Source organism: Lytechinus pictus, chromosome 6 (genome assembly GCF_037042905.1).
Source record: "Lytechinus pictus isolate F3 Inbred chromosome 6, Lp3.0, whole genome shotgun sequence".
NCBI classification, from domain to species: Eukaryota; Metazoa; Echinodermata; class Echinoidea; order Temnopleuroida; family Toxopneustidae; genus Lytechinus; species Lytechinus pictus.
In genome coordinates this window covers 3,108,972-3,123,410 of record NC_087250.1, presented here as the reverse complement: position 1 = coordinate 3,123,410, position 14,439 = coordinate 3,108,972, and the positions used below count along the sequence as shown (strand labels likewise).

The following is a 14,439-nucleotide window of genomic DNA, read 5'->3' as shown; positions in this document are numbered from 1 at the left end:
CGACACCGACACCCACCTCTTGGCCAAATATACTTTAATTGCCCAAATTGAAAAAAAAAAAAAAAAATTGGGGGGTCGATTTTTCGAAATGACCTCTAATGGACTTGGTTTTTTTTAATATTCATATGTTGGGGCCAAGGTCGGCCGCAACCATTCACTCATCAAGGGCGACAAGAGGACAGATGAGAGCGAAGGGACAGGCAGATGTGTTGTGTAGTGTTTATTAATCATAAACAGAAGAAAAAACGGAAAAACGGGAAAACCCCTGCATTGTTACAGAAGACAAAAGAAAACACCATGAGTATAAAATAACATAAATTGTTACAAGTTGTATCATCAGTTATCAGACTTCTGTACAAAGTAGTTCAATTAAAGTAAATTGATATGGAATATCAATTGTAGTTATTTAACCAAACAATGTAGAAATTATTATCATATAATATCATAGATTGTCGTAATACAGTATTGATTATCATATAATATTATAAATTTCATCTTCCGGAAAGGAAAAACACCTGAAATTATGACATCAAAGTATTTCTGACTCGGATTGTCATATGTTAGAACTTAGCGTAAATCACAAGGTAAAATAACTCACCCTAGTATAATAAGGTCCCAGGAATATATGTCTCCTGGTCAGCTGCGCCCATGGTCAGCAGCCATGAACACTCAACAGCCTCTATATCAGCGGCTATAAAAAGGAATAGATCCGTTATCTACTATGTATTTCAACATATAAATCTTTACTTCAAAAACCCAACAATTAATTTCGCAAGACCAAAGCGGGTCTGATATTTAAGACTAAGCATCAATCTAAATATTGTAAGCAAAGATCGCAAAGAGTACGCTTACGTACATAATTATACATTCCATCGTTTGGTGAATGAATTTAAACATGTCATATAAAAAATGCAAAGTGATTAAATATCATCACTGTCAATCACATAAGCTGCATGAAATATTAAGCAGTTTATTTCGTGGTACATAGTAAATATTAAGGTGTGTTCAAAGATTCAAAAGTTATAAGCTGGATATGCATAATGACACAATTCAAAATGTAAAACAGTGTGTTTTCTAACACTACTTTGTCCGGCTAGAAATGAACAATCCCATAGAAATAAGAATATTTTCCGAGTAACGAGATCCTATAAATTCCAGCAAAGTAAAACATACATCAGATAAAATTCAATTAACATACCTGGTAAATAACAACTGCAAACCTACAGTCAAAAGCTAATGTGCAGCTTCTAAAAGGGTCAACAAGCCGCGATGACTTCGTTTTGAGTTGTGCGCGGGATAATGTCACTGCCCAGCTACCGGGCCTTGCCTAATATATCTCCGCATTTAGATATCAATGACGTCACACTCTAATGCATCAAAATATGATATGCTAGTGAATATTAATTTAAATCGACATTAATGTGTAATATATATATCTATATTTATATTCATGCATCTATGTCCAACAATTGTATCATAATACATGTTTTTTTAAAATAATAAAGGGGAGGACTATTTTTCCTCGGCGGGATGACACTAGGCCCACGTGACCCAAAAGTGATTAGGTTTCGCGGTCTGTGATAAAATTTTACCACACCCGAATTGGTCGTAGGGTGGTCAAAAATAGATAAATCAAACAAAAAAAATTAAGAAATTAGTTTGGTCACTACACATATATTCAATTAAAGCACTGGGTAAATAGGGATTGATATACTAACGACCTTCCTACTTTGCATAAAATAACAACATCTGCGTTTCAATATTTTAGTAAGAACACTATGTATGATTGATTAATTTGTTATCATATACACATTCAAATGCAATACTCATAATCATTAGTATTATTACTTTACTCTGGATATATATTCCTTTTTTAAGCTGAACATGCGATGAGATGAAAAAACATGTGTTTAAAGATACCATACGCTGTTCAGTAATTGTACATAATCACTCAGGGTGATAAGTAAGAAAGTACTTTATAGATGATACAAATATCGCTCCACTTAGATATACTCGTGGCATTACGAGTAGTCCTTAACAAGCTTAACCTGTTAACTCTGCATTTGGAATATGCCATCTTTAATTAGTTTTTTGACACTCGCTTTCTTTTAAAAGGGGAAAAACGATATTTGTTTTCATTGAATTTACGTGAACATAGATTATACAAATTAGAAATTTTAAAAACCTAATTTAAAAACACGATTATGATCCCCATTTCCCATTTTCCTCATCTTTGCTCTCGCTTACACATACTTTTATTTCTTTTTATCATTTTTATTATCACACTTTACAGCAATGAGAAGTTAACGATTCAATACAATAAGATGTAAGTATTTCAGTTATTGTAGCAGCAAACTTTTTGCCGTAATCGTTTTTCATTCACCCACGAAAAATATATTCTCTACAATATATTCATCTTAAAAAAAACATCAACATAATGGCTGCAGTTAATTTACTGATTATGTATTTTCAGTCATGTAAGTGTTCCTTTGAATTCTCTAGAATTATTTTCACTATATATGAACACTAGAGAAAACGTGAGCGAATTTTTCTAATATTGATGCTCATTGAAATGAATTTCATTGGATCCCTGACATTTTCACAAACATTGAATTATCACTCTTTATGTACTTTCCGACAAGAGGAAATATGTGATGCTCGTCTCATTTGACCATTTGAAGTTTAAACCCCAAAAATGAAAAAAAAAAAAGAAATAAATTACTAGTGGGGACACAATTGCATTCGATAGGTTGTCCATTATCATCAACGATACAATAAAACCTTTTTTGCCAGAATTGATTATAATTATAATATTTCGTCGATATTGCATCTAAATGTGATGTTGTTGAGCACAGATCCTCACTTGTTTTATTTGTTTTATCTTATTGTAAATTTGAGCTTACTTTAGTCGTTTTTGCTGAACAACTTAGATGAGATTCGGAATTTTGAAATTTTAAAATAAAATTCATGAACGTTTCCTCATTATTGCAATTGTCATTGTTGCTAATCATCGCTTTATTGTTCAATTATCCCAATTCTAATTGCAATAAGTATAACTTGCCTTGAGCGTGTTCTCGCATCCTCATTATCTTCATGTTAACCTCGACTACAGCTGTATCATGCATGCTTTTAAAGGGATACTCCAAACTGAAGATATTCAAATTTCAATAATTAGAGTAAAATTCACAGAGCAAAATGCTGAAAATTTGATCAATATCGGATAACAATAACAGAAAACGAAGTTATTGAATTTTAAAGACTTGCATTATTCCGGTGAAGCAGTTCTTGGCATGTCTTCATGAATATTCATTGAGCAAACTGATGGAGTCATATCCCCACTTGGTCCTTTGTATTTTATTATATGAAATTAGGTTTATTAAAAAAGGTTCTACCAAAAACTATTGGATTGACAACTGATTAAGTGCATTGGTTATGTATTGCAATTTTCGTCATTATTATGGAGACACATCATTCCCACGTGTATGAAAAAAAGAAACAATTATGATTTCATGTAATAACATTAAAAAAAAGAAAGTGGGAATGTAACTTCATTAGCCCACGTATTGAATATATTCATTATGACGTATAACTGTTTTCACAAATATTGCTTAACTTTAGTTTTCAATAAATTCGTTATTTGTTATCCGATTTTGATGAAATTTTCAGCATTTTGCTTTGTGAATTTTACAATTTTTTTAGATATAACCATTTTCAGCCCGGAGCATTCGTATAATCATCTGCATTTTTGTGATTCTTCAGAATTTTTTGCTCAGCGACGTATGCATGATTCAAGAACGGAGCAAATGTAGTGACAAATGCCCGTCATGACAACGTACTTCAGGGAGATCTTTGTCGAAATTAGGTGAACGGAACAGCAGTTTCGTTCTAAGTTTAGAACGGACAAAAAATTGCAAACATGTCGTTTTCCAGGGTCCAGGACGAAATTGCTGTTTCGATTCACAAACTGTCGACAACGAATTGAAGGAAATTTGAAAATGAAGCAAATTTGAAAATACATTCTTTATGTTCCAGTAAGGTGTTTCATAAAGATGTTCGAAATTTACGAGTGACCTTACAATTGACTTCTGATCCTATGTTAGGAGCTTTTTATAATATCCACGCCAATTAAACAGTGGTGCGCATAATTTACATCAAGAAAGGATACACAGTCGTTCGTAAGACACTCGTAATTATCCGAACAGCTTTAGGAAACATCCACCCAAAAGCGTTCTGCGTTGCGCGGTTGCAAAAACCTCACTATTGTTGCTTATGCTGTAACATCATTGTCAGTAATTGCCTCTATGTATACATTTTGCCTGCTAAGAGGCATATTGGACGGGCAATTACTATTATCTTCCGGTTTGCCATCTTGTTTGAATATCACTTCAGCATATTCACCCTCTGCGCCTCCAACATAGCCATGGTTGGGATTGGAATTATAAGCTGGAGGCAAATCTTCATAATCTCCCGCATCCTTATTCTCAAACTGCCCGAAATTACCGAAAGGGGCTGCAGGTAACGTCCCGGTCCTATCCCGGATCAGAGCACCTGCACCGGTAAGCTCGGATTGACCGAATCTGGCTCCTTGGTTGACATTTCCATGCAGCCCTTGTCCTTGTGATTGGCCTGTCGGCTGTTCCCTTAGTATCATGCCGTCAGTCGTCGTCGGACGTTTCCTATGAGCCATCCTATGAAAAAAAGAGAAAAGTGTTTGTGGGATTTTTGAAGTGTGATAGGCATGCTCGACGTCTGGTTATACACATGGTACCTCTGTGCCATGGGCGGAAATCCCAGGGGGGACAGGGGGGACGTGTCCCCCCTACCAAAAATAGTAGGGGGGACACAATATCAAATGTCCCCCCTACTATTTTTGGTCTTTTATGATGGAAAAAAATGCATCATTCACATTCGAAATAATACATGTATTTTGAACTAAATGACCTTACATTTTGGGTGAAAACTTTTTTTTGCTTGTCAAATATTCCAGAGTGAATAAAATAAGATGAGGGGAAGACTTGGAAAATAAAAAGAATCTTTCATGTCACTATATGAAATTTTCGGTCGCGCTTCGCGCTCGCATTGCCTGTTAGGTGATTGTTCAATATGGATCTTAAATATCAAGTTTGGAAGTCAATATACATTACACATTTCACCTCGGAAATCGAACTTTCATTATTTTGTGTGATTTACAAACTGATTTTTAAAAGGTGCTCTGTTGAAATTATAGCTTTATGGTCTGAATATTGAAATTTTCTGCTCGTGCTGAGCGCTCGCAAATTTCGATTTATTAAGTACCTATTATTTTGCGCTCGCATTAATGGTTTAAAAAATATTTTAACTGATGCATTCTATTCAGAATTACAAAAGTGCTTGAAATGTCCAGTTTTCAGGCCATAATATCATCAGATCCCCCCCCCTCATTAGGCATTAATAAATAAGATATTAATTTAATGATTAAATTGTCCCTTTTGTTTCATCTCGCGCTTAGCAAGAGGGATAGTAAGATAGTCATCATTTTCATATGACATGTCCTAAGGATGTCCCAGTCCTATGTCAAAACTCAAATAATAATGAAAAATATCAGCTCTTTATTAAGTGCGATCCATATCCACCTCACGATTTTCCTACAAAGTGCTTGAAATAAATAGCTGAAATTAACTTTTTTTTTTCAGATTGGAATATCATATAGTTTAAGCTCGCGCTTCGCGCTCGCTCTGATTTTTCATAATAAAAGATGTGTAGAATGCCTAGATTCTAGGTCTGAATATGAAACACGCCCGCGCATGTTTATTCAGATACTCAACTTGTTCTATATTTAAATCGTTATCCAGTTTCAGATCACAATATCAAAAACTCTGCTCGCGCTTTGTGCTCGCATTATTAATGTAGGAAGATCCCCTATTACTCATTCTTTTCATGATTTACAAAACATGAATAGAGTGTGCCGTTTTTAGGTCTAAATCTCGATTTTTTTCCCGCTCGCGCTTCGCATCAATTGTTTAATTATATACCTATCTGTTTGAATTACAAAAAGTGCTTAGAATTTTCATTCCTTAGGTAAAAATGTCAAAAAATTTCAACTCGCGCTTCGCACTCGCATTATTTAATTGTTGAAATATGTAACGTCTTCATGGCTAACTGCAAGCAGTCTTTAACAGGTACCTTTTCCATCAGATCATTTCTGCTCGCACTTCGCGTTCGTAGTACTTATTTATTTGCATACACATCTTTTTCGGGATTATAAACATTGCCCAGAATGTTAAAATTTTAGGAAAAAATACGTAAAATCCCCCCCCCTAAAAAAAAAAAAAAAAAAATTGCTCGCGCTTCGCGCTCGCATTATATAAATATTGATTATGATATTATATATTTATGTTGATTTATAAGAATAAAGCTAAAAAGTGACCACGAAGACTAACCCTTTAATGAAACAAACAAAAATCATCATCGAGCGGCCAATCGGGGATTAAAATATGGCTGAACCCCCCCCCCCTATTGGCGAAGGCTGGATCCGCCCCTGTGGTCCCCCCTACCTTTCGGGACAGATTTCCGCCCATGCTCTGTGCCATGTATGTACATATCAAGTTTTTCATGTACTTTAGAAATGGAATAAACAAATAACACACTTACTTGTAGAGAAAGAAAAGTATCATTCCAATGATAACTACTACAACTCCTGCAACGATTCCTACAATAACTCCAGTGGATATACCTCCTTCGGAATTGTCATCTGAAAATGAAGTGGAAAGTGTTACTTTTCCGTTGCATATTGCGTATACTAGGGCGCTTGAGAAAACATGTTCAGAGGCCACAAATGAATTAACGGTATGTCCAAAGTACATCATATTTTATTCGTTTAAACCCTTTTTTTAATGATATCTGCATTCATTAAAACAATGGAACTATATAAACATCTGGTAACATAAAAAAAAATCACTCTGAATACATGTGACCAGGAAGTTAGGAGTTTACATAATAAGTCTATATGTTGCGGTAGGATTTGAAGCCCGGACCCGCTAGTTCAGATCCCGGACACCTATCAACTGAACAGCAATACCTCTGCCGTAATTGACGTCACCAAAGGAAATAAACATGATAATTAATATTCGTCTTTATAACAAGTTGATATTTTCAATTGAGTAACATTTTGGTTACATACCAGGTTCGCAATCAAGGTCTGCAAGTTGTTTCCATGTCCCTGTTGTACCATTGCATTGCCATACAACTGATTCCTCTCCTTCATCACATTGTATGGTGATAAAATCGTCTCCCCTGTATACTCCTTTTGGTCTAACAACATGACTGAATGGGTGGAAAGGCAAGGAACAGGTAACCTCTGCCAAAAAAAGAACATACATGTAGACATAAAATAAGTTCAATACATCGCTCTGAATGCTTGATCACTAAACCTCTACGTGTTTCACCAGGATTTTGACGTAGATCCGCGACGTCTTGCTATTCAAGAGGGGGAGGGCAATAAAACATTTAATAGATAACCCCCCCCCCCCAGAACGATAGCTCCACCGCTTTGCGCCCATGCAAAATGCATTTTACGCCAATAAACATTAGCAAATCTCTTCGAATTTGATAAGGACGATCAATTAATTTTCAATTCAATTCAAATAAACATTTATTTTCTTTCATTTCTAATAACTACTAATTAAAACGGGAACGTTACAAAACACACGGGTCCAACACGTATTTCTGATATTCGAGTTGCCCATGAACAGCAACTTATGAACATGCCTGTTCACTGTTGTTGGTTGTTTTCTATATGGCGCTCTCATTCCAAAGGAATATATGCGCCATTCAGAAAATTATTTTCATCATAACACTATTTTTTTAGCCTTTCAGTAGATAAGGCCTTATTTGTTTAGGAGAGATCTGAGAAAGATAAGGTCATTAGTTGGACAGAAGAAATTTCGCATGCGCACGCAAGCTTTGTTACATTCAATATGCACTGTAGAGATAGCACCTCTTCGAATTGAGCCACATCGTTTCTACAACCTAGAAGCCACTTAAGCTATGATGCCCCCAAGTAGGCGCGCATACAAGTGTAAATATACCATGGGTATAACCAAAAAACATATAATTACTATACAAAATGCCAACATCATATCACCTTGATAAACACTTGATTTAGGTAAAGTGCAGTGCAATAATGATGGTGATAAGTACAGTTTTATATTACTAGCAGGAACTCCTGGCCTCATCCGTGTGGAACCTGGTCCCCTCCTTATTGCCGCCCCGTTCACCGACATTTTAAAGGTAAAAGACAGTAGTTGCAGCAAACAATTATTACGTGAGAAAATATTTTAAGTCAAGGTTAATTGTCAAAATATTATCACGCATCTAGATCTGGTACATTAATGCTAAGTTATCTTTGCAAAATCATGAAATCTTAGCTCGAAATCGATAATTCTGATGATCACTTTACACAGAAAAGCATATGTGGGACAGTGTATTAATGTTGCTTTGAAATATTACCAGACATTTGGTGGAATTCTGTGCTTTTTTTGCTAATTTTTCAGTTATTACGTATTTTCTTCCAGAGCTGTTTGGCACAGATTTCTTGCTTTTATTTTTGCATACAAACGTGGTTGTTATTTCATTGGATTCCGTATAAACTCATTTTGAGATCGTGACCACAACTGGTATTTATATCTTAGGGGCAAGCCCGTTCAGCACACAACTCACAGGAGCTCTAGCTAAAAACGAGCTCAGCCCCCATATGAAGCTAGTCAGACCAGCCAGTAACAATAACAGGTTTATAATAACACTGAGAATTATATAAATCACATATAACTCTTACAATTAATTGGATATTATCATGTGATGTGATAATGCATATATATCCGTACCATATATATAGAATACTGAAGGCCCGTAGTATATACAGTATATACCAAAATGCTTTAAAAAACCAACGTATCAAATGATACACCAATATAGATAAACATATTAAAAGAAGCATGTGACCAAATGCCTGAGCTGCTCCTCATTTGCCGACATCATGGTACATATAATAAGAACTAAAAGAATTAAAGAACTAAACAAAGGATATGTACACCCACCCACACACACACACACACCCTCACATACAACCGCACACACACACACATATTCATACATACATACATACATACATACATCTCGACGGAGTTCTCGCCTTTGCTTTTTCAACTCGGCACAAAAAACAATAAAACCTTAAATATGCTGATATCATATACGTCTATAAGTGTACCTGTTTCACAGTGTTGTCCAGTGAATCCATAGTCACAACGGCATGTATAATCTATGTCCCCAGGGGTCGTCAGGCACATCCCATTTAAACATGGGGAAGTAAGGCAGATTTCACCTAACAGAGAAAGAGAGAGAGAGAGAAAAAGACAGTCAACACCTTCTAGCACGATTTCGTATAGAAGGTCATTGGTATTCACAGAACGCTCTACGAAGAGAACAGGGCTGAAAGCAAAATACTCAATTTCTCTTTTATGATCGTTATTCTATATATTATTTTAAATTACGTCTTTGAAAATTGACATAATCCGCTAAAAATACTGTTATACCAAGACATAACATTTCAGGACCATCATCGCATAGACAAGTGGTAGCACATTTGCGGGAACGGATTCAGGATTTTCCAAAAGGGGGGGGGGCAAATTTTTCAGAGGAAAATTTTGGCAAGTCCCCCCCCCCCAAAAAAAAAAAAAAGGTTTTCAACCACAAATTAAAGATATTTCGTACTCGAAAAAAATTTACAAGCAAAAAAAGGTCATCGAAAGGAGTTGGTTAAGACATTAAGTATCACAGTACGAGAGATTGCCAACTTTTGCAAAAAAAGCATTTGACATTCCCACAAAATATTATCACGTTTACCGAAAGCAGCAATGTTTAGAATATTAGTGTCTTGCCAAACTTTCTTATTTCAATCAAAACTAAGATTCACATAGCTGAGATATCAAAAGCGCTAATGGTTAAAACATTGTGAAAAAAAAAATCAAACAAAATTTGTCTTGTTTTAAGCATGAAACGTTCAAACTCACCAGAAGCAGTAACGGTAAAGACATTATGGTTCTCAGAACCATTTAATTTTGGGTTATTTCATTTCGACTCAACTCAATTAAACACCAAGAAAAATGCTTACACAAATATGAAATGATACCCATACAAACCAATAGAAATGAATACAAAATCAAAGCAATATGACTATACAATATAAATAAGTCAATGTTAAGGCTAGAAACTAAGCGATATAATAGTCATATTAGTAAATAACGATATAAAAATTAAACTATTATGTAGAAAATTTTCCGTCAAACGCTTTGGAAGGCTTCTTTTATTTGTTTTTTTTTATGAAGTAAACGCGGTAAATTACCAATTCGTCCACTGCCACCTCGTCCACTCACCACATGGTCTACCTTCATTTTATAGCCATTTCCGTCCATCAACATTTCGACTAACAACCATTTAGTCCAATCATCACTTCATGTAATCACCAGTTTGTTTATTACCATCTCGTCTAATAACCAGTTGGTCTAATAATTATTTTTTTAATTCATTTTGCACAATTAACCCTTTATTTCAATTAGACCAAGTGGTATATGGACTAAATGGCTATTGGGTGAACTGATTATTAAACGGAATGGCATAAGACTAAATGAACGTAGACCATTGTGGTGAGTGGACGAACTGATAGTAGACCAAATAATTGCAGACGAGTTGGCAATTTGAAGAATTGGCATTAGACCAATTGCAAATAGACCATATAACGTTGAGGAAATGGAGGGAATCACTAGATCCTTAAGGGATACACAACCTAGATTGATACTCACCGAAAGCAGTAATGGTTAGAACATTAAGATTGTCAGAACCATCTTGGGCTTGCCATACTCCTGGATCCTGATGTCCAAGAAAGGCTTCGACTGCTGACGATTGGTCTTTCAGTGTGTTAGTGTCAGGGTCAAACACCATGACCATGAACTCGGCAACAACGCTACCAGGTGAGAAACCAGTAACAGCAACGTCCCAGTCGCTGTTTTGAAGGTTTGGATTACCCATCAGAATATCACGGAGCTAATGTGAACAAATTTAAGGTATATGAAGCCAAGTTATATGACAGACGTGAAGACATAGGTTAATGTTACAAAAAAACCTTATTAAAAAATCCATAATTTTTGTGAGTGTTGCAACTGATACTGGAAAAAAAAAAACAATTCGTGCAGTATAATAATCTATTTTATCTCCAACCCATAGTAAATGTAACGCATGAATAATTAGTTCATTAACTCAGTTATTAATTTGTTCATTTCCTTTTGTTTTAATTTATTTTTTGTAATTATCTTATTTTCATTACTTATTGGGGGCGCTTGTAGTTTTTTGCTGTTTTATTTTTAAAAGCTTCATTTTTATAACACACCACAGACAAAACTGCCTAATTGGACCTTTCACCTCAATAAATTTAAAGAGGGAGCGAACTACCATTTCTATATATCACTGCCTGAAGTCTTCAACTCCTGATATCTGGCCAGGTTCATAACCCATAATGCAATATTCCAAACAGTGCAGTCTTGTAATATAGCATCCCTTGAATGATAACACACGAATTCAGTTACTCGCTACACCGCTACACCGCGCAAATTCAGATTAAAACTTTGAACAACATTCGGGTCTTCACGCAAGAATATCACTTTTAAACTGGATAATACCGAGAGGACTTCAGTGCGCTTAAATTACATTGTAGGCTGCGCATTATGACCCTATAACTCCAAACCACAATAATCATGTTACCAAGTTGCAAAAAAAATACTTTTAGATCCAGTGTATTTTGGAACCAGATATGAATAACAAATGTTGCGTTTGGTGAGCTGAAAGGGGGCTATTATAGTATGTGTAGGGTGTAGAATTTGTGGCGCACATGGGGTGGGGGTGATGGTTTTGAACATGTCCAAATCCTTTATGCGTGGATATCTTATCAATCATAAAAGATGTCAATGGATACACAGGCTTTTTGGTTTTGTTTTGTGTTCAAATTGTGCTTATTTCACGGATTGTAATGTGGTTGATAATGGACGTTTTTTAGAGAGAGGTAGTGGTTTGAAGCTATGTTAGGATGCTGAGGATAAGATAAGGTTTCACTGCCCATGTTAATCATTAATTAAAGAGCAGAGAACGTTTGGCTGAAAAAAAAACCAGTTGTTGATCAGAAAATTTGGGCGGTGAGAGGATGCATTGCCTATACAGGGAATACATCCTCTCACCTTGTGTTTTTTTTAGATTGGAAGTGAATTTTGGGGTAGTTAGTGTACTCACTTTAGTTGGAACGTATTATGGTACAGGGGTAAAAAAAAAACGTCATCAATCACGTGACATATAATAAAAAAAAACGTATTTTTTTGGTAATCAGTTTAAACTTTTTTTAATTTTTAAGTCAGTGATATGCAAGTTAAACCATTAAGTGTTGTATCCATGTATTTCCCCAAAAAATGAAAAATGCCAACAAAAAAAACGAGCGTTATTTTATAGTGACGACAAAGATTCTGGTAACGAAAGTATATGAAATGTTCCGAAAAAGCTTAAGATGTGAAGAGCGCCGCACACGGCGTTTCAGGAACAGGGCGTCTAGTTATTCCATGACACATATTTTGTAAATCCAATGCAATTCAGCCTAAATGGCTGCAATATGTGGATATTCTAATAAAACATTAAACAGTCATTGATAGAATACACACATGTTCTTCTTGCTTTAAAAACGATTCGATGTTTACTAATGCCTTCGACATCTTAAAGTAAAAGTATTAATTTGGAAACAAATAACCCTAAATAAGAAAACCTCATAAATTTCGTATCTTTGATATGCATGTAGTATACCACCATTTAACATCTAATTCGACTAAACAAGGACCTATAATACCATGACCAGAATGCCCTTATCGAGGATTATTATCTTCCACGTTAAAATATAATTTGAGAGGCAAGATAAACCACACAACAATACCCCCCCACCAAAAAAGAAATCAAAATGAATACCATAAAAACAAAAAACGCACACTTCCATTATTTAGAGTACTATCCATAAGATAATTCATCAATAGTGCAACCTTTGTGGAATAAACTAATGCTATGTTCAAACACCTAAACCTCTACTCACCAGTTTCTTCTGCACAAGAAAGTACCAAATTTACACCCGATCCACCCAAGGAATCAGTGTAACGAGCCCGAATAGAATGGCAAATGCGATACACCTTTCCGATATAGAACTTACGATTTTGTAACAAATTTGTTCTAAATTGCGGTAGTTCTCTGACTGTGGGTTACCAAGAGAGTCCGTGAATAAAACATGTAGACCGTTTACCCGATCGAATCTGAGCGAGCCACCAACGGAACTTGAAGCTGAAGAATACAAAAGAAGAAAAAAAAATATAGCTAACAAGTGAGAACATCAATGATTTCACTTAAATGTTTGGACCAGTGTTTCCACAGATCTAAGACAAATTTCCCGAAACAGAATCCCAAATTGCCTAAGATTTTGAAGTTTGAGTTTTTAACGAAAAGCGGGCAATAATACAGCGAGCCTAAATTTGGTCCAATCGACCAAAATCAAGGAATTCAACATTTATTTTTAGCTCTCTTTAAAAATTGGAACCGCGCTAGCGGAAAGTTTTGAGCTACCTTTCGAGGTAAACAATTCTTTAGATATAACATGAATATTGAAAGTTGCAACGTTTAATTGTTGTATAATTGTAATTTTCGAATTACCTGTATTTTTTCTTTATTTCCCGAAAATTAGCTGAGAATGATCCGGATTACCCGGAATTCACTTCTGTATGAGAGCTTGCTACGCTCGACCATTGTGATGTAAATCTGTACCGGTATTTTTAATTCATTAAAGGAAGTAACTGCTTCTAAGAAAGTGCCACCTTTAGCTACAGCTGTGATCATAAAAGCTAACCTGTGACAAGAAGAGCTCTATTAATTAGGTAATTATCACTATCATTGCTATTATTAATTCATACCCATACAGACGTCCTTTCGTTTCACGAAGCCTTCGGAGCAATTACAGAAATATCCGATTTCCACCAGGTCAGTGTTTGTACATTCCTCGTTCACCCCACATGGAGTTTGATAAAAACATGGATCAATTGCTATCGGAAAAGAAGACGAAGACAACATTTAACCTTTTACATTGCGTATACACTCATTTGACTTATGTATTCTATTTTTTTTTCGTTCTTAGAGGCTGTTTCAACAGTAAGCCGTTTGTTTAAGAGAAGCATGAATATGATAGAATTCAGGAGAAAAATCAAGTTCAAAGAATTTAGATACATTGTTGTCAAACCTTTCAAATAATACCTGTGTGTTAAAGTATAACCTTGGAAATTTAGTGTGGTCTCGTGGTTAGAACATTGGACTCATAATCGCAAGGTTGTGAGTTCGATT

General features: G+C 35.3%; 1 protein-coding gene across 1 annotated transcript in view; it reads right to left on the bottom strand.

Annotated features, from left to right (window-relative positions):
• Positions 1–207: 207 nt before the first annotated feature.
• The window catches only part of LOC129263564 (uncharacterized), a 28,233-nt gene continuing 14,001 nt past the window's right edge, over positions 208–14,439 (bottom strand). The window contains exons 11-17 of the mRNA XM_064100696.1: positions 14,016–14,144; positions 13,265–13,392; positions 10,836–11,076; positions 9,245–9,358; positions 7,160–7,336; positions 6,631–6,730; positions 208–4,688 (exon numbers count right to left, since the gene is read on the bottom strand). Of these exons, the coding sequence (XP_063956766.1) occupies positions 4,268–4,688; positions 6,631–6,730; positions 7,160–7,336; positions 9,245–9,358; positions 10,836–11,076; positions 13,265–13,392; positions 14,016–14,144 (1,310 nt within the window). The 3' untranslated portion in view covers positions 208–4,267. The remainder of the gene's footprint in view (positions 4,689–6,630; positions 6,731–7,159; positions 7,337–9,244; positions 9,359–10,835; positions 11,077–13,264; positions 13,393–14,015; positions 14,145–14,439) is intronic.